Raw genomic sequence first — 25,164 nt, forward strand, 5'->3', positions numbered from 1 at the left:
ATCCTACTCTGTTCAGTATTCACAGGGTATGGGTGCTTGACACAACAGATGATCATAGACGTATCTGCTGACTAACAAATTTAATGTTAGATCTCTTTCAGGTTAGAACAAACACTGAAACAGAGTCCACCCTCGATATTTTAATGCAAGAAGATGATTTTGTTACAAAGAAAAATGCTATAGATTATAAAAAGCGCCATTTCCAAATTAGTCACCAATTTATTATAAACTGCACTGAAGCTCTTATGTCTTTTTTTTTCTTCCATCTTTCTCTAAGAAACAGTACACATACTCTTTAATTGTAAACCGAGAAGAGATGAAGGTTGGAGGGAGAGACTGAACACTGCAGAAACTAGACTTAAAATACAAACTTACATAGAGATCAATATTAAAATGGTAACTGCCAACAGCAAATACTGCTCTCTTACTGTGATTTTTAAATAGATAGTCATGAGAATTATTAGAACTAAATGGCTGTTATTCCAGGGTGTGGTATGTAATTTGTCTAAGCTTACAAAGCCAGTTACTGCCAAAACTCAAATCAGGGCCCAAATTAGAGTTCCTTCTAATTCAGTGTTCTTTTAAAGAAGTGATTTACCACAAATTGATTTCTCTAGAAAATCTAATGTCTTGAAATCCTTAATGGGATTTCAAACACTTAAACTGACCACTTATTTTAAAAAATAGTCAAAGAAACGTGGAGATTTTTCTAATACACAGGTTTATAATTATGTATAATAGTTTTGTCTGCATCTTCTGGTTTATTTTTAAGGAAGAGTATAATGAAAAGAAGATTCCATTGGAGTCAGCATCTCAGACACTGAGGCCACCCTGCTCCTGACAAATTGTGTGACTTTGGGGAATCACTTCCTTCACAAGCCTCAACATGTTCATTTTGGGGAGCTGGGGGGAGAGGGAGAGAGGGAATAGAATCAGTTAGGTCTCTTCTAGATCTAAACATACAATTTTTAATTAGTTTAAGGGAAATTTCACATGTCTGACAGAGGCCTTGTAGGGTTCTGAACACACACACACACACACACACACACACACACACACACACACACAAAGGTTGATTAGCAAAAGTGTTAACTGAACAAAACATCCTCTATTCTAAAAACTATTTGAAATATACTATTATTTCCTTTCCTTGGCATGACGCAATATGCTGTTGCTTATTTTTATCTGAAATTTGTTTACAGAATGAAAAGATAGGAAACAGTTCACAGTATATTCAATTTAAATTAATAGCAAAGAATCACCTAGTTACCTCATCATCGATGCTCTCTCATTAAAAGAACGATGGAAAAGGGCTGTCGCTTGGGAAACAGTGGCCTCCCAGGGCGCTCCGCTATACCACCACCTTCCTAGATCACCATGGGTTGGAGTTGGGTTTTTAGTTCATCTGTTCCACAAATTTATAAAGTGATCCCTCTTTCAGACAAACTGGAAAGCATTCCAGGAGGCATGCAGCCCAGTCACAACGAGCGCGGGTTGTCAGCAGACACACATTTCTGTGTCAGCTCCACTACATGACTAGGAACACGCGATTTAACATCTCTAGGCCTCAGGTTACATGCTTCTGATAGTCATGTACCTATTTTGTAAGCGGTTGAAAGGATTTAGCCAGAAGGAAGTGCTACGTAAGTCTTCGTTATCACTAAAGCACTGGTGTCTTTCACAGAAGAGCAGCTCACATCACTGAGCTCTCCCTCTTACTCTCAGACACCCCAGCCACCTCGGACATTTCAGTCGTTCAATTCATATGTATTGAACACCTATTAGAGTGCCAAGCTCTGGACTAGCTGACCCCAGCCGATTAAGCTGTGGCCCTGGTGAGACCAAGCTTTTAGACACGATCCCATAAAACTAAAATCAACTGACAAACGTTTTACCCCAGTCATAGGGACATCAAAATACAGCCAGCTCTCTTGCAGAGATGGCTCTTCTTGAGAATAAAGCATGAGAATCAAGAGGCTCAGCAGGTAATGACACCGCAATTATCTTCTGATAAGAGGGCCATCCGCAAGGTCCCTCTAAGGAACTATGCCTTAACTTTGTCAACTTCTGCCCAGGTCATTAACTGGCCAGAAGCAGCTCTTTCAATGTCAAGCCACTTTAGGACAATAAGCTTTCCCCAGCTGGAGTAACCTGTTAACCTTCTGCAGAATGGCCCACAGGGCAAGTTCCCTCTCTGGGGAAGAAACCAGCTCAAGAAAATACCCTGTCTTGGGGGAGGGTGTAGCTTAGTGGTAAAGCACATGCTTAGCATGTACAAGGTCCTGGGTTCAATCCCCAGAACCACCTCTCAAAATAAATAAATAAACCTAATTACCTCCCACCCACCCCCCAAAAAAGAAGAAAGAGAATACCCTGTCAAAGAGTGCCAATTAAAGGTGAAGACCTTACCCACCACCCAAAAAAATCAGATCTAAAACTTATTTAATAATGTGCTTTTTGTTATTTTGTTTTCTCCAGGAGAAGCAGAAAGGTATGGTTAAAGAAACACAGAAATTAGAGTAAGAGAATCCTGTATCCTATTCTGTTTCATCCTGTGTGTCTCTGGGTAGGTTTCTGAACCATTCTGAGCTTTTCTTTCCAATGGTAAAATGCAAATGTTTACCTACATCATAGGGTGAAATGTACATGTTTATCTGCATCGTAGGATTGTTAAGAGAATACTGGAACAGCCATTCCTACCCTGAGTTTGAGGAGAAGGGCTGGTGTGGAATAACAAAAAGCAGTCATTTCTGAAGGCATTCAGAATCCCAGAATGTTACAGTGATGATTACATAGACTCTAGTTTTACAGATAAGGACATGAGGGCTCAGAATATAAGGCTCACCCAACAGCAAAAAGTAAGTTAGAACCCCTGACAGATCTCTGTCGCTGAGCCAGCTGTAGACAGAGCCATGAGAAGGCACCTCTGCCTAAGTGGTCGCCAGGATCCTGCTCTTCTGCGGATGAACACTCCCCTCCTCCTCCTGTCAAAGTATGGTCCAGAATAAAGGTTTACACTGCTTCCACTCATGCGGAATCTCTATTTCAACCAGAATCTTGTCAGAACCTTTATCCCCAAAATCCAAACAATTAGATTCTAAGATATCAAGACACAATTATAAATTAGATACCGTATGTGCCAGGATGCATAAAGTGTTGGGAATCTTCCAGAATTAGGAAGAGGGAGTTATGAGAAAGCGAGGGAGGCAGAGAAGGGAGCCAGCAGAGGGGAGAGTCAGGAGCATCGGAAACCTGATCTGAAAGCCAGTGTAATCTACCCTGGTCCACTTAGAGTCCTTAAACATGATTACTGATTTTGATATTGATGATTAATGAGGGATGCAGGGAAGAACACACTTCTCCATGCTACCTTCATCTGCTTATAGGGTATTAAAATGTGTCTTTTACTACATGCAAAGCCTTCTAGTCCATCATTAGCAACAGGTGGAGACAAGGTCATTATTACACAGTAGCAGTGGTTCTCAGGAGTGAAGTCTGAACCAGCCACAGCAGCATTACCCAACAACTTTTTGGAAAGGTAAGTCGCAGGGCATTACTTCAGATCTACCAACTCAGAAACTCTAGGGGAGGTCCCAGCAACCAGTTTTTGCAGATGACTTTGATGCATAAACAAAATGGGAAAAATCTCTTCCCTCTTGCAACTTACATTCTAGTGGAAGAGGTAAATAAAACAGTAAGTAAAATACACATTATGTTTGTTACCCCTAAGTGCTAAGGAAAGGAAGGAAGAAAGGAATGAGTGAAGGAGGGAGGAAAGGGGGATGGGAATAGCTTTGTGGTAGAGTATGTATGTGCCTAGCAAGCACAAGGTCCTGGGTTTAATCCCCAGTGTCTCCATTAAAAAAATAAATAGAATCTAATTATGTCCCCCCCCCAAAAAAATATACAGTGTTGTATGTCAATTATATCTCAACAAAACTAGAAGAAAAAAAGAAAAGAATGTTTTTTTTTTTGAAAGAGGGAGGAAAGAAAGGGAGGGATAAAGAACAGAAGGAGGAAAGAAACTCTTAGAATAGGGAAGGTTAAAATTTATACAGATTGATCAGGGAAGGTCTAATGAGGATACAGCTGTTCCAATTTTTTTTTAACCAAGATTGATCTTTCTGCCTTCATTGCTGATTCACCTCTAGCCCATTTCCGTGCTGCTAAAAAATATATATTTCCAAAACCCATAAACTTATCATTCCCTTACTTATAATGTTCCGTTGACTACTAGTGGCTTTCAGGATGTTTCCACTACCTAAACTTAGCACATAAGGCCTGCAAAGATCTAGTCCCCACCAGCCTACCAGCATCATTTCTGGTTTTACAGTGGAACTGTACTCAATCACCTTAATTTTACTTCACAATGGATCATTTTTCGTGTGTGTCTCCATATCTTTCCATGTGTTTTTCCCCCCATAATACTTAGTCCTAAGAATTCTGAAAACACCCAGTCTTTGCAAGTGGCATCTCCTTCACAGCTGAAATCCACCCTAACCATGAGAAAGTGTATTTTACTAAGTTGGTTGGTAACTCTCTCCACACAAATAGAAACACCATAACCTACTCTGCACACTTACTTGTAAAATAAAATGAGTAAAAGTACATCTGATAGCATAGTTGGCACCGAATGGAAGCTAAATAATTAGCAGCCTTTACCACATAACACACTGTATTAACTATGTGTCTTTCCACTAGGCCAGCTCTCTCAACTTGAACACTACTGACATTTCAGGTCAGATAATTCTTTGCTGCAGGAGGCTGTCCTGTGCATTGCAGAACATTGAGCAGTACCCACGGCTTTTATCCACTAGATACCAGTGCACCCCTCCACTTGTAATAACCAAAATGTCTCCAAACACAACTAAAATGTTCCCTTAATGGGCAAGGTCACCCCTGGTAGAGAATCACTGCACTACGCCATAAGCACCTCAAGGGCAGAAACTAATTATTACTCAATTATTATATCTCCAAGTATCTTAACACAAAGCCAACACATAGTAGATGTTCAATAAATGTCTATCAATAAGACACCCCACTTCTGCCATGCAGCACCGTAGATTAATTTTACCTATTTTTGAAAAGTATGTAAATGTATATGTTATTTTTATAGCTTCCTTCATTCAGTGTTCTGTTGTGAGAGTCATCTATGATGCTGCTTGCTGCAGGAGTTCATTCATCTCTACTTCTGTATATACTTTTTTAGATATTCTATTGATCTGACATTTGGGTTGTTTCTGTTTTGTAGCTAATCTGACAAGTGTTGTCGTGAATAGTCTTTTATATGGTTCTGGTTACAAGTCAGGAGAGCAGTTTTTGAAGAAGGAGAAAGAGGAGTGATTGGGAAGGACACAATGAGGGTTCTTGGGGCACCACTAACATTCTTTCTCGAGTGGTGGTTACACATGAGTGTCCACTTTGTCATAATTCATTGAATACTCCACTTATGATCTGTGAACATATAATTCTGTTTCATACTTCATTTGAAGTTTACTTATATTACTAAGAACGAAACAGTTGTGCAAACAGAGGGGGTAAAAAAGGCCAGGGGTTCTGACAAATATCCTACAATGCAAATATACATGTAAAAAATAAACGTTTGCCTTCATTTGTATCAAAGAAAAGCATATTACAACAAAAAAAATGCATTTTTACACTTTTTGTCAGTAATAGGGTTGCTGAGATGCAAGGGAAAATGTCTATGAGTAAAGATGTGAAAGGGTACAATTTCCTTAAAATCTTTAAAATGTGTATTATGATTACATATCAACTATATCTCAGTAAAGCTTGGAAAATATGGCATGTTCAAAAGCTTATATTATAAAGTATAAAACAGAAAAAAACGCACATGAGCAAAAGAATCTATATCTAAGGAAATTCTTCATATAAGTTCTCGTAGTGGCAAAAAACTATAAGCAAATTTTCAATAGAGAATTAGCTAGATACAGTATATCCATTCAGTAGAATGCATGCAGTCATATTTAATGACCTGAAAAATGTTCATAACTTATTACGTTAAAAAAAACAAATTACAAAACACAATAGTGACATATTTGTAAGGAGAGACATAAATACGCACAGAAGCAAAATGTCAAGAGTAGGAGTTAAAATGTTGACTTTTGTTCTCTCCAAGTAGTGTTTATCTTTATTTTTGATTTTATTTTTGAAAGGTCTATGTGCTTTCTAAGCTTTCTGCAGAAACATGTGTAATAATTTTCAGAATTAAGCTTTTTCATGTAAATGAGTGTCAGTGAATGCAAAAGAAAACATGAGCGAAGTCTCACTAACAGTATCGGAGACAGTGGCAGCTCTTAGTGTCTCAGGGTACATTTTCTCCCCACAGTGTGCCTCAAATGATTGTTGAGTTTTATACCCATGTTTGGGTTTTATAAGCTCCACACTGTATGGACCAAGAAGCCAACCTTAGTCAACACTTCATGGAGTGAGTGTTCCTTTGGAAGAAAGGTATTTCTTTACAGTGGAATCTTAGCCTTGTGATTAGGAAACAGATGAGCAAGTTTCACTCATAGGATATTTTAAAGCTACTGTTGCTTGAAGTATAATCTTCTCTACTGTCTAGCAATAATCTCTTAAAACAAAAAGTGGGATTTATTTCAAATTCTAAGGTTGTGACAGCTTTTCCGGTTTAAATCTGTCTCATCCTCTGAAGAGAATACAAGTAACAATGCACTATATGCAAAGCATCTATGAAAAAAAGCAAATATCACTAAGAACAAACCACGATCATCCAAAGTCATATACTGAGACTTCAGAAATAATTTTCCACTTTCACTTTGCTTCACAGGAGCCTTGTTCTAGGAAGCACTTCCCGCTTAGACCAGATAAGTAATGATTTTGAGGTCAGTAAATTGCAACATTGATTGCATTCACTTACAATAAACATAAGCATAGCAAACCCATTTTCACGTGTAGATTCTCTTTCCAAGGCTGACTTACAGTCACTGCTGTCCTCTCCATTTCTGAGAAAAGGGATCAACTTAGCCAAAATGTGTATGTTAACCCCTGCCTCAGAGCACCTCTCTAAGGACAACCCTGTTGATACGCTGTGAGGTGTGGCTGAATCATCATCCATTCCAGTTTGCCCAGGACAGTCCTGGTTTACACCCAATGTGCCTGCATAGTTATTAATAGCAGCCTCTTTCAATTCCCAATGTCTCAGGTGGAATAAATACCTTATACGGTCACCCTACTGTCTGTACACAGGGAATAGAACGCTAGGCAAAGAACTTTGAATAAATGCCTGGAGCCATCTACACTCTTGTCTCATCTTCCTTGTGCACTGATTAGTCTGGAATAAAAACCACAATATTCCTGGACTTAAATCCCACCTCCCCTTGCCATAGGTGGTCTAAAGCAATCTGAACAGGAATCCACTTCAAGATGGACCCATCCTCCTATGGGAGTTCAAAAGCCACGAGAAACACATTACTAGGTAACTCAAGTCATATGCCTTAAGGTACGTATTTCAAAAAATCAGTTAATCTGTTGATACTTTGGAGGAGTTGTGTCTCTCTAGTTGTTAATCCAACAATTCCATGAAATGAAGTACATACAAATTTCCTCTAACTCTATTTATTTCTATCATTTATTTGTGCTAAGGATAAAATTATTCACCCAGGCACCTTAGCTAGAAACCTTAGGATCAAAGTTGATTCTCTCTCCACAAGTCTCATTGATTCTGTTTTCAGTCTCTGGGATTCATTACCCACAAATCTTTCATCAGAACATAATTTCCCACCTGCAGGTGCTACTGGAGCCTTCCTCTACTTTCTATCCTTCTCCAGCTCATCTCCTGAACTTCTGCAAGAATTATCTTCATTAAAGCCACTGCCTGCTCAAAACCCTCAGATAATACCCAGACTTCTTAACATGGCACTCAAGACCTTTATGATTTGCACTCAAGCCTCCCTTTTCATTCTCAATTCCAACCACACCTCACAGTAAGCACATACTACCTCAATGGTCCTCCTCCAGGAATGGTACTGCTCCCCTGGGAGGTGTTTAGAAATGTTTAGGGACATTTTTTCTTGTCACAGATATTTGGGGGAAACAAAGAATATTTAACAATCAGGAATTAAGAACATTAAAATGTCCAGCAATGTCAGAAAAGTTGCCTTGCCAAGAGTACCCCCAAATGAGACTTATGGTTTCCCCAATATATTATTTTTACAAACATGTGGTTCCTTCTCTCTAGAATCTATTTAATCTCCCTCTGTTAGTCCTGCTTCCTTCCAAAATAACACTGTTCTTGGATGATAAAATTCAAACTCTCCTTATCTCAGGATCTCAGCTGATTTAATAGTCATGCACACAGTGTGTTAATTGAAGGTAATTGTCACACCCACAACACACTGATTGTCTGCTGATCTAGCACTTAGTGTATTGAATTATGATTAAACTTCCTACCCATCTGTCATTTCACTCCACGTTCCCCTTTTCCTTATCCCTCCTATGCCCTAAAATTTGAGCTCCTTTAAAAAAGGGATGTTCTTCTGGGATCTCATTCATTTTTTAAAACTCTAATTTCTATTGTTTACCTGGAAGTTGACAGTCATTCTGTGATTTTTGGATTAAAAGATGAAAAATTGTACTTGCATTCCAATGTATAGATTGCCATTCTTTAATAACCTTTTTTGTGGTTGTCAAACTCAGGATACTCTGAAGTAAACTAAATAGTTTAGTTACATCTTTTATCAGTAATGGTGCTTTACAGAACTAAAATGTATGTATTAAATTACAGATTAGATTAATTCAGGTATTATAAATTCAAATGTAAGAGGAAAAAGAAGTTGCAGGCATTATTGGAAACTGGAGAGGATGTTCCTAGTGTAAAGGTATTTAAAATTCCTTTTTCTTTTTTTTGGTAAGTGCTGAGCAAATTTGCCCTACAAATATCTGCCTCACATGCTTGTGTTTGAGATACATGTTACTTAAAAAAAAATACTGAGGTAATCTTAAAAAAAAAGAGTGTGTGCACAATATACTTCTATACAAAAGATAAAGCAGAAGTGTTCTTATCCCACCCCACTCCTTTTTTTTTTTAAGTTGAAGCTTAAACTATTTCTGTAGCATATTAAAAATACACTTTTTTCAAGTCCAAAATTTCAACTTAACTTCCCCTAAGTTGCATCAACAGTAAAAGAGGTTGGACAAAAGTCAACTGCTCACGTGCACATCTGTTCATGTCTGGGGCTCGGTGTCCATAGTACCCGGTTGGGCAGGAATGCAGGCACTCTCCATACTGGCGCATGCCTTCTCTTCGAAGAAAGAAAAATAACTTCTGTTGACATCGGCTGCACCCATTGTCCTTTGAGCAAGACAAGCAACCTTTGCAAATGGGATTTGATACGTAACTAGCTGTAAAAGAAAAAAACAAACCAAAAAAACCCATGTTTAAATATGAATACAACTGGACTTCTGATCAATGCAAAAAGCTGAGAAGACACGTGTCTCTTGTCTTTTTACCTTAATCACATAGAAATGTAAAACAAAATAACCTTTAATTAATCATTAATACACAACCAAACTTAGAAACAAAGAGGAAATTTAGAGGCAGAGTTGAGGCTTGGGAGATGTTAGACCAGAGAGAAGCAGACTTCACGGCAGGGTCTTGAATCCAGACCAAGACATATGCACATAGACTCACTTTGCTTTACACCTAAAACTAACACATTATTATAGATCAATGATACCTCAAAATAAAAAAGAAAGAAAGGCAATAAGCATGTAAAGAGCTGACACTTGTCTCTATGTAGACTGGAGTCATGAGGGCTGTTTATCCACAAAGCAGGTACGAGAAGCCCCCTCTCCAACCAGCCAGAGAAGAGGTTTGCCACTCTGGAATAAGCACATAGAGGGACTGAGCACAGGAGAGAAAATGCAAGCCATGAGAAATAACTACCCGACATCTGCGAGACATCCAAGTGTGAGCTCCAAATCCAAATCATCAATGTAGCATCGGGTCCCTGAGTCAAGAGCTTAACATAAAAAATCTTACCCAGATCCAGGAAAACCCACAAAGAAAAAAAAAATGTAAAATGACCCTATAGAAATTTTCTACAGTCCTGAGACCTGGGACTTCGATGGAAAACCACCTTAACATCAAGATAAACAAATCACATGTGTGAGCAAACCTCTATGAGGAAGAGTCAGTCTGAGTAAGAGACTTCATACCTAGACAATCGGAAAGAACAGAACAATCTGAAGGTGACTTTAAAATGAGTTTCTCTAGAGTATTTGAAGAGGTAAAATGACTAGAAATCACGTGGGAAGAAGCAAGATCATAAAATGTGCAATTAGAAAAATTACAATTCTAAAACTGAAAAAGTTTCTATGGACAAGCTGGATGGTAGACCGAAGAGAGGGACTTAACTAGAAAACAGGTTTAAAAAACTGTAGCACAAAATAAGATAACAATATTAAAGCGGTAAGAAGCATGTGAGAAAAAATGAAGAAGTTCCAATACATGATTATTAGGAGTTACAGAACCAGAAGAGAATGAGTAAGACATAATAACTCAAAGAGATCATGGATAGTTTCTAGATTTAAAGAAAAACATGAATTCTTAGATAATAAAGAAAAATCACAAATCTGAGCAGACCCATTAAAAACAAGTCTGCAGATGAACACAGCATATTTATACTGGAGAATGAATTCAAACCAGAGAGAAACAGCAGATTACCTACAAAGGAGTGAAAATTTGACTTTTAGCAGAGAGTTAGTAGTGGAATATTATCTTCAATAAGCTGAGGAAAGATTATCAAACTACAACTCAATAAGCAATTAAATGATTGTTTAAGGATGAGGGCAAAACTTGTGTTTGCCAGGGGGGAGAGGGGTGGGAAAGGACAAACTGGGAGTTCGAAATTTGTAAATACTGACAGGCATATGTAGAATAGATAAACAAGATTATACTGTATAGCACAGGGAAATATATACAAGATCTTGTGGTAGCTCACAGTGAAAAAGAATGTGACAATGAATATATGTATGTTCACGTATAACTGAAAAACTGTGCTCTACACTGGAAATTGACACAACATTGTAAACTGACTATAAATCAACTTAAAAAAATGTTAATTAAAAAAAAGGATGAGGGCAAAATACAGATATTTTCAGGTAAAATAAGGGCAAGGAACTTACTAATCAAAAACACTCACTGAAAGAATAAACTATATATATTGGGGAAAAGAAGATGGGACCCAGAAGGAAGTAGACTATAATAAGCATAGGGATCAAGCCAATGGAGAAGTATGTTGGTACATCTACAAAAACATTGATTTTAAAAATAATGATTAATTTCCAGGCTTTAAAAATAATATATATTTTATATCCAATGGCAATAAATAACATGGAAGACTTGAGGTGAGAAAGGGAGCTGAAGTCAAAGCATCTCAAGTGTCCGTATTATAGGTGAGGAAGACCAAAATAAATTCAACTTTGTTAGGTTAAACACACCTGCTAAAACTCTAGGAGCAACTACCAAAAAAACAGTGGTACATAATCTAAGCCAGTGACGGCCACATACAGATGTAGCAAATACATAAAACATGAGTAGGAGGTAACAATCCAAATGTCCCGTGAACAGGAGAATGAAATGGTGTATTTGTACTACGGACGCAAATGATAAAAAGGGTTAAATGACTGATAAACACACACAAACATGTGAAGCAACTATACATTATGTTGAGCAACAGAAGCCAGGCCCACACCCAAAATACAAGCATGGTCTGTGTGATCCTATTTATACTGACGTCAAGGACGTGCAGAGCTCATCTACGGTGATAGACGTCAGAACACTCAGTGTCTTTGAGGGCTGGGGACTGACTGGGACACAGTGGACTCTTTGGCAAGCATATCAGTTTCCTAGGACTGACTAATTAATTACCACAGCATGGCGGCTTCAACAACAAGAGTTTGTTCTTTCAGTTTTGGAGACTAGCAGTGTGAAACTGAGGTGTCAGCAGGGCCACGCTTCTTGTGAAGGCCCTACAGAAGAACCCCTCCTTGCCTCTTCAGGTGGCCCCAACGCTCCCTGGCTTATGTCAGTGTAACTCCAACCTCTGCCTCCATCGTCACGTGGCCTTCTCTGTGCACGTCTGCGTGTCCTCTTCTGTTTCTTATAAAGTTACTCATTGGACTTAGGGCCCACCTTAATCCATTATGATTTCATATCCATTCTTACCTTAAGTACATTTGCAAAGCCCCCTTTTCAAAATAAGGTCACATTCTGAGTTTCCAGGTGATCATGAATTCGGGGAGGAAGGGGCACTATTTTGCCCACTGTAGGATATGATGGAAATGTTCTAATTGTGATTGGATATTGGCCACACAAATGTATATATTTTCCAAACTGTGCATTTAGGACCTGTGCATTTTTTATAAATAATGTGCATAATTTATAAGTGAATTATCTCAATTTTTTAAAGAAAAAAAAAAAGGATAGGCCATAGACTAGCTTCAGGATAAAGTAGTTACTTATAATCACATTTCTTTTTTTAGATTTATAAACTATATCAGATGCTCACCTGTAAGATATTCTTTAAATTTTTTTTGACAATAGAAATATCGTATTGGAGGGACAAGGGGGATAATAAACTAAGTAAATGCTGAAACAGAATCTGAAAATTGATGTATCAACCTTAAGAAGTTCACTACAGCTAGTGATAAATAAGGTAATTTAAAAGAAAACAAAGTCTGTTTTTAGCCCTAGTACAAAATTCAGAAATTATACAATCTGAAATTCCAGAATAATGTCTAAAATATGAAAAATTCATGTAACTTTTACTTATCCTTATACCAAACACGGCCATAAACAAGATTAATAAGGACACACTAACTTCATTTTATTGGGTTAACCCACAGAAGAAAGAAATAAGAGAAGGAATAGAAACTTCATCAATTATTAAAACTTTTAGCTTTGAGATGACATCCCATTTGCCTTACATATAATCTTTATTGCATGTAAAACTAATACAAAGCAGTAAGTATTCAGACTAGCATCTCTACCACAAGGCACACTGTGTACCACCCCTTCCTCCCTTTCTTTGCTTATGATTCAAAAGCCAATATATTTACAGCCACTTGTAGCAGATCTACATTAGGTTTCAATTCCACAACATGCTCTCCCCACTTTTCCTGGGCTCCCTGATTTGTTCTTATAGCCTATCTTCCAGAGAGATTCTAAAACAAGGGCTTAGTCTAACCTTTCAGAAAACGGGCCAAAGAAGAACCAAGACGGGACCAGAAATCAGGGCCAAGATAACCCTTTAAAATGGCCATTAAGGTCTACTTCTTCCCACCTACTCCAGGACTTTGTTCTCTCAACTGCTGAACTGCTCTTATCTACATAATGAGTCTATTTTATGGACTTTCTCTTGCTTGCAAATTTATCTATCCTTCCCAATTTTCTAATTTATTACCTTTTTTTTTCTTAAACCTGCAATTGTGAAGCAAGAAACAATTCAGATGAAAAATCACCGCCTCAGATATAATAATTCCTAATAAAATTTTGGCAAATTTTCCAGACATCCCTTATATACATATGCATATACAATATTTATAATATGTAATTTGTATTTTTCATAACTGATCATACTTTTTATACACCATATCATAACTTGCCCAGTTTCAATCAAGTTGTGAGCATCTTCGAAGATCATTGAACCAGACCAGTATCACTCATATTTCTTGGAAATGTCAGTGTTATCTGCAGCCTCTACTTTCCACCACCACCCAATTATCCTCAACACTACTTTTACAAAGACTTCAGTGAGTTTACAGATGCCTAGCTGAAGACCCCATTCTCAGTTTCTGGTCCTCACAACTCCTATAGCTAGGTCATTACTGACAGTTTTCTTCCTCTTCTAGCTTCCATGATCATTTCTCCTCTTCGAGACTGAATTTCAACTCTCACTCTTGTGATTTCTACTCATCTCCTCATAAGTCAGGCATTTGTTACCTCTCACCTAGTGCCCTGACCACCTCTCTCTGCTTCTCTCTACATTCTATTGTTGGGGTCAGTTTTTCTGCTTTTATTTTCATCATAGGGTTTCTGTTATGCCTCACTCTCATGAAATAACTATGATTTATAAAGCATGTTCACATAGCCGACTGGAAATAAGCCTCTACTATTGACAGCTTCCCTCGCTGCCTCTGAAGAGGTTTCATTCTGATATTTTGTCATTGGTGCCCTGAGCAGGATGTAAGGCATGAGTATGTCACTTTCAAAAACTGGGATACAGATCAACCTCTGTGTAAGGAAGAGGTAAAAACCGAGAGTGGGTGGGTAGGGTGCAGAAAGCTGGGTGAGACCAGAACCAGGAAGGTTCAGCGGCTGTACGATAGATGAAATGGCTTGGGCAGAGGAGGTGGTGACCGGGGAGACCCCAACTCATTTTCATTTCCAGGGTTGTCTAAGAACATAACCCACCTGAAGCACAAAGACCCTTAGGCATGGTATTTGAGAAGCAATTTATGACTCTTATTAAAGAAAAAGGCCTTAAGGAGGAGCAACCAGGAGACTAAGGCGAGGGCTGGAGCTGCATCAAAGGCACCCCCACACAGCAGAGCCCCCTCAGCAAGTCTGAGAGCGGCTCACTGGCCACCTTCTGCTCTCTAACTTAACTGCAAATTTGAAAAGGCAATATCAAGGTTATCCAAATCCCAAATTTAGCTTCACAAGTAAAAAGAGAATTGGGAAGATTTATGTACAGAGCAGAATGCTTTAAGGAGAAGGCTGTTTCTACCACAGACATCACAAAGTAGAGCTGAAGCTACACTTGATTTCAGTTCCGAAGTTAAACCAAGAGCACTTTCTCACTATAAATCACACCCCGTAGTAAGAAGCATGGAGAAGAGAGAATTACAGAGCTAAGCGAATTATCATAAATTAAAGGCTTTTTGTTTTCTTTCTTGTTCTTATGTATCAGAAGCCAACTTTCATCTTGACCACAAGGGTTTCAAAGGCAACAAATTGTACTCTACACTTTTTGAAAGGTTGTTCTTAAAATCATTAAAAGCATTGCTTTATTTACTTGAACTTTGACTGACTTAATGAAAATGAATTAGGGAATACTTACCTGAGTCTATATCTTAAGATATCTTTGTAACACTACATAGGAGGAATTCTCTTAAAACAAAAGTGATGTGAGCCACACCCAACCTAAGTGCTCTCTCTTCCCTTCCCTCAGTCTGCAGCAGTGCTCTTCAATGCTCAAGGGCAAGAACACATGTAATTTTTGCAATTTGAAGCTCCATGCCCCAAACCTCAAAAAGACTTTTCAGTTTAATTAACCATTGTCCAGTGTCAACTATTCCAGTCACCTCTGTGTTGTAAATCAACAATTTAATTCAACAAGAACTTCTTTACCCATTATATGATGACTATACCAATCTCTGTATCTAAAGCCAAGCAAAAATAGACTTTTAACATGACTACAGCAATTAATTTTGTCAGGATCTTTAGTCAGAAATGGCTCTCCCTATTTCTATGAGATTTAATTCAAGTGTGCAGGTGAATAAACAGATCTTCTTAATTCCCAGCTTTGATGACCATGTTTATTTGCTCTCTCTGTAAGCTTCAACTTTTCCAACCCCAAGGCCTGCTGAGATCCACAACCGCATCATTCCAACCAAAACACTTCTCTAAATCTAGACCCACCCAAAATACTAAAGATGAAATATATCACACAAGACATTAAAAATCCTCAAAAAGGTGTTAGACAGTGATATTAACACAAATCCACACGTATCTCCATGACAGGGAAAGGGATGTGGGTAGGGAAAATAAAAATCATGAGGCAGAAACCAGGTAATAATTCCTGAATCACTGATACATATACTGAGGGGGGGGAAGAGTAAAACTCCTTGCTCTTAATTCTAATTATCTGACTTGTGTTCCCCTTAAATTGCAAAGTTTGGTTTTATGAATCCTGGTATTTTCAGTCTGATCCTTTGTTAAATTAAATCCAGTTAGTCACATTTTACCCCATAGAACATGTTATGTAGGTGTTGAATACCCATCTGTTTCTAATGTAGTCCTAAAACTTTTAAAAAGTGCTCCCCTGTTTCTGGAGTCAGCCCTGCCAAAAAGAAGAAATCTAAATTCCTTCAAGGTGAAGGCACCCATTCCTGACAAGGGGTACAGACTTCTAATTCTGCAAATAATAGGACTGAACAGTGGGCTGTTGGCATCTTAGCCTCACTCCATATTTGCAGGTTAAATAATGTCACAAGTTCAACAGCTTTCTTTAAATGAACAATTAATATTAACTTCATCGATCACTCTTACTATGGAATTGCTAATCTTTATCTCTGCCCAATACCAAATTCAAGATATTTATTTAGAAACGAAAACCTTATCTCTGGCACCAGTAACAGGGAACTTGCATGTCAGATCTTATACAAATCAAGCTGAGTATAGATCCTCCCACTAGAGCTGGGCAACATTGGGATAAAAAATTCCTGTAATCATATATACTCCAAACTAAGTATCAGGGTCATGAACTAAGAAGCCACACAAAATTTGACCAAAATGAGAAATGCCTATCTTAGGATACTTTGCTTAGTTTTACATTAAGTTGCAAGTATTGATAGAAAAATAAAACATGTAATCTGATCTTTGATACCAAACAACAAATTTTAACGCTCTAGATGTTCACTGTTATAATCATTATGCCTTAGAAAATCAATGTGAAAATTAACAGTGTTAATAAAGCTTTGACAGATAAGTTTCTAAATGCCCTTAAAGTTTTAGAGGAGCTAAATCTACGTGAATTTAGTCTAGAAAAAATTTTAGGCATAATAAAGGCAAACTTGTGTCAAGAATTCTAAAATTTTAGAACATGCAGAATGAAACCTTATTTTCTCAAAGCTCTTTTTATCTTTTGTCATGAGTCCTTCAATAGATACCAATATTTTTAGGGAAAAGGCTTCCAAAACTTTTTATTGAAGTACAACTGATTTACAATGTTGTGTTAGTTTCTGGTCTTTAACTTCTGAAAGAAGTATTAGCTTTGAGAAATCTATATTAATTGGCTGCTCAAAAATGTTATTAATACCATTTTTTTACCTACATAAAACATATCACTTAGTAATGAAAGACTGGATAGATCCTTCTCTCCAGAAGTATTCCTTAGGAAAATAGTATTTCTGAAAATTTATAAGCCTCCCACAACATTGAAGTCATCTCCAGAGATGAATATTCTTAATGGTATCAGGATCGAAGGACTTTAATTAGATGATTTTGCTGATCCTGCCAAAGTATGTATCTCACTATACAAAAACTCAAAGCTACTAGGAGATTTTAAAATATGGAGGGAGAAAGTTAAGTAGAGTCACAGGTTTATTTTAACACATAAAGAGCTAACATTTTTACAAAAAAAAAAAAAGAGGAAAATGACCCCAATTGTAAGCTCCCAATTACTCTTTAGTGCCAGAACCACTGGAGTCATAATCCTTGTAGATTGGCGGCTCAGAGGTGCATTTATAACCGTGATTAACTATGGTCATACTGTGGTTAAATGGATGGAATATCTTTTACCCACCAGAAGGAAGCAGAAAGCCTGTATGAGGCATGCGTCATGCATGCTTCAACTCTGAACTAACTAAGATGTCACAGGGAAGCCCAGAATACTTGATAAGTGCAGGTCAAGGAAAGATGAACCAAGACATGGTTGCAAAATAAATGTGGATGAAGTCTTGCGTGGGTCCGACTGAGGGCACAGCAGACCTACACAGAACACAATAAATACATTCTCCTAATCTAACACGTCGGCATTAATATTCAAGACAGTCTATCAGAACTGGAGGAAAAGGTGTACCCAAGCAGCCACTGCAATCATCAGAGGAAAAATAACACTGGTTCAACACATTTTACCTTGAGACAAAGCAGTACAACATATTTCACCCAAAACGTAAGCAGGTAGCGCAGAGGCAGGTTGCACATCTGGTGATGGGAGCCAGGATTTCCCCAAAGAACTTCTTGAATGCACATCAGTTGCCATGCAAGGTACTTAAGTGCCTTTTTATTAGCACCCATCAGGTCCTGATCATCAGGACTCAGCACCACAGACAGAAGCTCAAGGAAAGGTGAAATGAGCACTCAGATGTGCCAGTTCAATGCACCCATCAACCAAGCATCAAGTAGAATGTAAGAATCTGAACGAATTAAATGGGATTTAGAAATTCTCCTGAAGTGCATTTCCAAAAACAGTCATTCACACTCAACATCAAGTAAAAAGGCATAAGAGTAAAGTAGCTATGTCTAGACTCTAACAAAAAATTAAAATCATGAGCCCTCAAGTTAGCATATACAATTCACCAAATGGTGACATATTACATAATTCAAACTCACTTTTGAAGCTAAGCCCTGTAAGAATTACTCCATTTCCCCCCCTACAAACTCTCTGACACAAAAATCTTAATATACATCCCTATGCTGGATGTCAATTCTGACAGGTAACAGGGAAAAATGTACAATTAAAGATCAAACTATGCTATGTACAATTAAGATCAAAACTAAGTTATTGAAGTGGGCAGAATACCAGAATGTTAAGCTCTTCAGCTTCTGGAACTGCTAACGCCAATAAAACTACTGAGTTGACGAAGTCAGAAAACTTTAAGAAGGCTTGCTCTTGCTCACTTTCCTGAAGATATATGGTGTTTTGAAACAAGAGAAGAATCCAATCTTATTTTGTATAAAATAAGCCACCTGCCTGAATCCATGAGATAGATAAAAATTTACTCCGTAAAACTGTTCTAGGGCCAAAAGAAAAGCAAGCTTAAAGTTAGAATGTGTGCGATCCTGTACATCGCGGCTAGAAATTGCTGTGGAACAGAGATCACTCATGCTAAGTGTTGACGTGGGCTTTCAGAACACACGTAAAAGACCCTGTGGAAATGCTGATGGAGAGCTGGTGCTATTGGTAACTCCAGCACGAGCAGACCTCAATATATACATTTATGCAGATTGTGAAACCCTGGCTCTCACATGGCTCCATGTTTATACAAGGAGGTAATCCAATTACTTAAATAGAAAAAAACCAGCTGCTCATAAACAGAGCCAGGTTTTTATTTCATAAAGTACTTCAATACTTCTTATACTAACACTACTTCAAAATAGTTTTGGATACTTCCTAAGAAGTGTGGCATCCGTGCCTTTGTTGTCTGACCCACCCAACTGCCCATAGGAAAAAGCTCCTCCTCCTGTCTATCCAAAGATGAAATTGTTTTTTAAAAGGGGAGGAGGGTAGGATGGAACCTATTCCACGTATATTCTCATTGCGGGCAACTCATTCAACTGTCCCCCATGTAACACTTGCTTCCTAGAACAGAAACTACTAACTCCTGCTTATTTCACTATTTTAAGACAATAAGTGGAAAGCAAACAGGATTCAGTGTCATCAACACAGCCCTCAGGAACCACTAGTGTCATAACTAACCAGATTAAAGACTCCATGTGTATTAGATGTGGATACTTCTGTGGGTTATACCACTGTTTCAAAATTGAAAATGAACACTGTTACCTACCTACCTACCTAAAGAAAGTTTTCTTCAAAGATAATAAAAAAAAAATTTTTTTAAGTTGCCTTAATGAGAGACACACTAAGCAAACCCTTTGGATTGACAAACATTATTACATAACAATTATTTAGGAATACACTATGCTGCAAAAAAATAAACAATTTATTATACTCAATGTAGGTCATGCTGGGTAATATATTACATACACTAACAAAAAAATCACTACTAAATCTTCAGACCTTCACCAGATTTAGTTCAGTAATTTTTAAGTCAACTGTCTGTATTTAACATTTATCAACAGTTCATTTTAACACACTTTGTCAATTTGCTAACTTCACAGCAATCAATACCTTAGACACAGTTTGAAATCTAACTGCTTAACTATTCTTATTCTAATAAAGTTATGTCTATTCATAACAAGAAGAAATGACAGAGAGAAGTCAATATAGGAGGGAAAAAGAAAAGAAAATGAACTTGGGGAAACATGCTGTGTGACAAATTGTAGGCTATGTACTTTCATAGTTTTTGAGAGTAATGCTTATTACTCATAATGTCTGTTTATCAAAAGTGAACAAACAGATCATAGAGTTTAAGAAACCTTTCCAAGGTCATACAGTCTGTTAGTGACAAATTTAAATCCAGCTCTGACCTCTGATTTCAAAACCCATGCTTTTTATTTCCTCATTAAGAGATATATGGCGGGGAGGGGAGAGTATAGCTTAATTGGTAGAGTGCCTGCTTAGCATGTATGTGGTACTGAGTTCACTTCCAGTACCTCCATTAAAAAAAAAAAGTAAATATACCACAACTTCTTTATGTAATCATCTGTTGATAGACATTTAGGTTGCTTCCATGCCTTGGCTATTGTATATAGTGCTGCTGTGAACATTGGGGTGCATGTATCTTTTTGAATTAGAGTTTCCTCTGGATATATATCCAGAAGTGGGATTGCTGGATCATAATGGTAAGTCTATTTTTAGTTGTTTGAGGGATCTCCATACTGTTTTCCATAACGGCTGTACCAAACTGCATTCCCACCAGCAGTGTAGGAGGGTTCCCTTTTCTCCACAGCCTCTCCAGCATTTATCGTTCATGGACTTTTGAAAGAAGTTGTGGTATATTTATACAATGGAATACTACTCAACCATAAAAAGGAATAAAATAATGCCATTTGCAGCAATATAGATGGACCTAAAGATGGTCATTCTAACTGAAGTAAGCCAGAAAGAGAAAGAAAAATACCATATGATATCACTTATATGTTGAATCTAAAAAAAAAAAAAAAAAGGAGGACACTATGAATCCATCTACAAAACAGAAACAGACTCTTAGACATAGGAAACAATCTTATGGTTGACAGGGAAAGGGGGTGGGAAGGGATAAATTTGGGAGCTTGAGATTTACAAATGTTAGCCACTATATACAAAAACAGATTTTTTTAAAAAGTTTCTTCTGTATAGCACAGGGAATTATGTTCAATATCTTATAATAATCTTTAATGGAAAAAAATATGAAGACAAATATATGTATGTATATGCATGACTGGGACATAGTGCTGTACACCAGAAGTTGATTGTAATTATAATTGACAGTACTTCAATTAAAAAAAAGTAAAGAAACCTAATTACCTCCCCCCACCCCCAAAAAAGAGACATATGCACAGCACCTAGGGAAAAAATGCCTTGTACCATAATTAAAACTGTGAGAACTTTCTCTCAAATTAGGCTGTGCCCTTGTAATTTGCTCACTGCTCCTGTGCTCTGTTTTTAGCTACAGCAAAATAATCAAAGTTCCTTTTGATGATTAGTCTCCAGGAATACTATACTAATTCTTTTCTAACATAACTAGGACTATATTAAGTCCCATAAACCAACAAAATTAGGATGTTATCCACAACAATGCTTCAGCGTAAAACTGCTGATAAAAAAAAAAAAAAGATAATGGGGGAAACTGAGTTACAGGTTTCTTCTGGCACAGGTTAAAGAAAAATCTTCAAAATTATAAATGAGAAGTCTTTAGCCGTGTGGGCATACAGCAAAAGGCAAGCACTTTTTAAATGAGGCTCTCCAATTGACAAGTTCAAAGAAAAAAAAAGCACTCCCAAACCATGCAATTTCCTGCAAATGGGCCAATCTCCTTACTGTCTTTGAAGACAAATCCTGTCCTGGACAAGGGACCTTTGAAGTAACACAGCAAGCATACCTATGTAATTAGAAAGGCTCGGGACACCATCCAAGTGATCAAAACTAGGCTTTAAAGATGTGCTAAAGCGAAGCAGCATCGACTGATAGACTGACACGAAGAGTCAGTCTTGAGAAAGCTCTGTTCTGGACAGATCTAGAAAGCAACTTGCCCCTGCTCGCTGAATGTAATTCTCCTCCCCGCCCTGCAAGCCTTGGAAGCCAAAAGCAAACTGCCTATGAATTACTGGAAAACTGTAAATGATGTTCAGTCAGTCTCAAAAAGTGGCAAAACAATGTCTGTGTTTACAGACACAGATGTGTGTATATACAAATGTATGAATATACTATTTTTCTGAACCATTTGAGTATAAGTTGCAGACATGACGTTCTTTTCTCTCTGTTTCAGTGTTCAGTACGTTATTTCCAAACACAAGGACATTGTCTTGTAATACTCAGCCATATTCATATGATACAGTACTATTTTCTAATCCACAGTCCATATTCAATTATTCCAATCATGTCCTTTGATAGCTACCTTTTCCCTAGACTAAAATCCCATCTAAGATTTTGCATTGCATGGGGTTGTCATGCCTCTTTATTCTCCTTTAATCTGGAGCCATTCCTCTTTTGTGAGCTTGACATTTTAGAAGAGAACAGATCAGTTATTTACAGAATGTCTATTTGGGTTTGTCTAATGTTCCCTCATGACTGGGATTATGTATGAAGCGATATATAATCCCCCAAATGTTCTGCCCTTTTCTTGTGCATGACAAGTGACATATGATGAATTTAGTTGCATTATTGGTGATGTTAACTTTGATTCCTTGGTTAAGATGGTGTCTGCCAGGCTTCTACACTGTAAAGTCACCATTTTCCCTCTGTAATAAGTAATTTTTGAGAAGATATAGTGAGACTGTACACATATCCTGTTCTTCAAACTTACACACACACTGGTTTTGGCATCCACTGAAGATTCTTGCCTAAATCAATGATTATTCTAATGGTTCTCAAAGGTGATTTTCTAACTCCATCATTCTCCATTTATTAGGGGGTGTTCTAGTGTTAGAAGAGCTTCCCCTTCTCTCTCATTTGTTGGTCTGCTTGCCTGTATCAGTAGAGAATCATGGATTTTCTTCTGTGTACTATTATCTGTTGCTGTATTTCATGCTCAACTTATCTTAGATTTGTTCACTGAGAGCCCTTTAAGGTGCTGCGGATTTTAAGTTGCGTTTTATGAGCTCATTACCGAGTGCTTGGAGGTAGAGGGGAAGGAGATCTCATTTATCCTGGAAGAGCTAAGAAATTAATGGTAATATGAGCTGGGTCCTGCAGAGAAAGCAGGAGTTTGCCAGTTGGAGGAGGCTATCCTAAGGAGAGGGAACAGTATGTGCACAGATGTACGCACAGGATTGGGGGATGCAAGGACAAACAGTTCAGGATGTCTGATAAATCTTGGCCTATCTTATTGATAATCTATCTTTCAGACAACAGCAGAAACAGCAAAAGGAGCCACTCAATTTGTAATCTGGATACAAAAAAGAAATTTGTTGAAAATATGGAAATGATGATTGTTTCCATGGGGCTTTTAAGAGTAGAATATATAGAAACTGTGACCCTAAAAGTAAAATAAAAGACTTGAAGAATGGATACGTTTTTAAGTTTGGAAGGAAACAGGTTTGGGTTTGCAGCCAACATTTCTCAGAATAGGAATTAAAAAGATATTTTCAAAATAAGAATCTACTTACATAACCCCAATGGGGAAAAAATGAATGATATTCTGTAGAATTCAATAACGTTTCAAAGGAAGTCCTCTGATGAATTCAAATATTTTAAGCAATATGTACGAAAAGGATACATTCAGGAGAGAAACAGAAGAATCACAAAGAAATGTGAAGAAGGCTAAACTTTCCTAAAGTCTATGGGAAACTTTTTTTTTTTTAAGAGCAAAATTAAACAAGATGAAAAAGTTAAGCCCAACTAATAAGATACTAGGTGGTAGGTAATACTAGGTAGAAGAGAGAGAAAAAAATGTTTCTGCTTTCATTTTCACATTTATTAAAAAATAAAGGCCTTCAGAGTGAAAAGGGAAAAATCATGGCTTATGAAATAAATACTGAATATAAGATAGGCCAGAAGATGCTAATGAATTACATATTTTTTTAAATATTGAGAAATTGATTCTTGGAAAAAATGGAGAACTGCAAAGAGGGGAGATGAATAAATGTCTCATTTTCAGTAAGTTGGGAAAACTGAACTTCAAAATCTCTAAATTCTAGAATAGGCTTGAGGATACCAGGGCTATAAGCACATATGGTTTAAAGCAATTATTATAAATATTTGTCCTCGTGTTATTCACTAAGAGCAAGTCATCAAAACTAACCTCATTATTTTAAAAAGGAATATCCCTTGCTCTCTCTCCCAATCTATATATTAACATCTTTATGTCTCCATCTAAATATATACACAGATCCACAGGTAGAAAGATATGGAAATAACACACATATATATTTTGGTAATAACACACACAAATTTTTGGTGAACTATTTACAAGTGAGTCTCAGACACCACAACACTTCACACGAAATTCTTCTGTATGCACCTTCTGAGAAGGGCGTTGTCTTACATAATCACAAACCATTGTTGGACCTCAGAAAATTTAATATGGGAAAATAATATTACTAATATGCTATCTATAGTCAGACTTCCTCAGCCATCCCAAAAATGTTCTTTGTTTCCATCTATCCAAAAACCAATCAAGGACTGTTCATTGCATTTCATTTCTTTAGTCTTTGAAATTTGGAACACCTTCCCCACTAGTTTTTGTCTTAATTGGCATTGAGATTTTTATAGTCCAGGCCAGTTGCCTTGTAGAATATCGCACAGTCTGCATTTGAATGACTGTGGCCGCATAATTAAGGTTCACCATTTTGCCATCATTAATACAACCATTTAACTCAGGCAGGGATCATCACCCTCAGAACACCATTTACTGGGAGAAAATATCACCCAGATTACTCATTAATTCAAAAGGGAGAAATTGCCCTTATGATGGAGAGATTTGGCTGAATCCACATTAATCAAGTGATCAAACTGAGTATCACCAAAAATGGGAAAAACCCCATCAGGTACTTCCTGACATCATGAAATGGGGAATACACATCTGTATAGAATTCAATAGATACAGTCTTGTAATTACTTTGTAATCAGTAAGTCTCCATTTTCAGATATCCTAAGCTTGACATTGTAGACAGCAGCTTCTTCTTTATTCATTTTTATTCACAGTACTCTGAGAGCAATGTATTTCAAAAAGGAGTGCAGCAAAAGAGGAAAATAAAGAGCCAGTAGATAGAGATTATGTGGCATTTGGCTTCTGCTCACCATAGAAGCCAGTCATTAGGCTTGTGTACACAGGCATGTATGCATACCCACACAT

At 37.4% G+C, this 25,164-nt stretch overlaps 1 protein-coding gene across 2 annotated transcripts in view; it reads right to left on the minus strand.

The window, feature by feature from the left end:
- Positions 1-25,164, minus strand: part of RSPO2 (R-spondin 2) — a 149,075-nt gene that overhangs the window by 66,526 nt on the left and 57,385 nt on the right. For both annotated transcript variants that reach the window (XM_074352651.1, XM_074352650.1), the window contains exon 3: positions 9,193-9,381. In XM_074352651.1, coding sequence (XP_074208752.1) covers positions 9,193-9,381 — 189 coding nt within the window. The remainder of the gene's footprint in view (positions 1-9,192; positions 9,382-25,164) is intronic.

This window comes from Camelus bactrianus, chromosome 25, assembly GCF_048773025.1.
Source record: "Camelus bactrianus isolate YW-2024 breed Bactrian camel chromosome 25, ASM4877302v1, whole genome shotgun sequence".
Lineage (NCBI taxonomy): Eukaryota > Metazoa > Chordata > Mammalia > Artiodactyla > Camelidae > Camelus > Camelus bactrianus.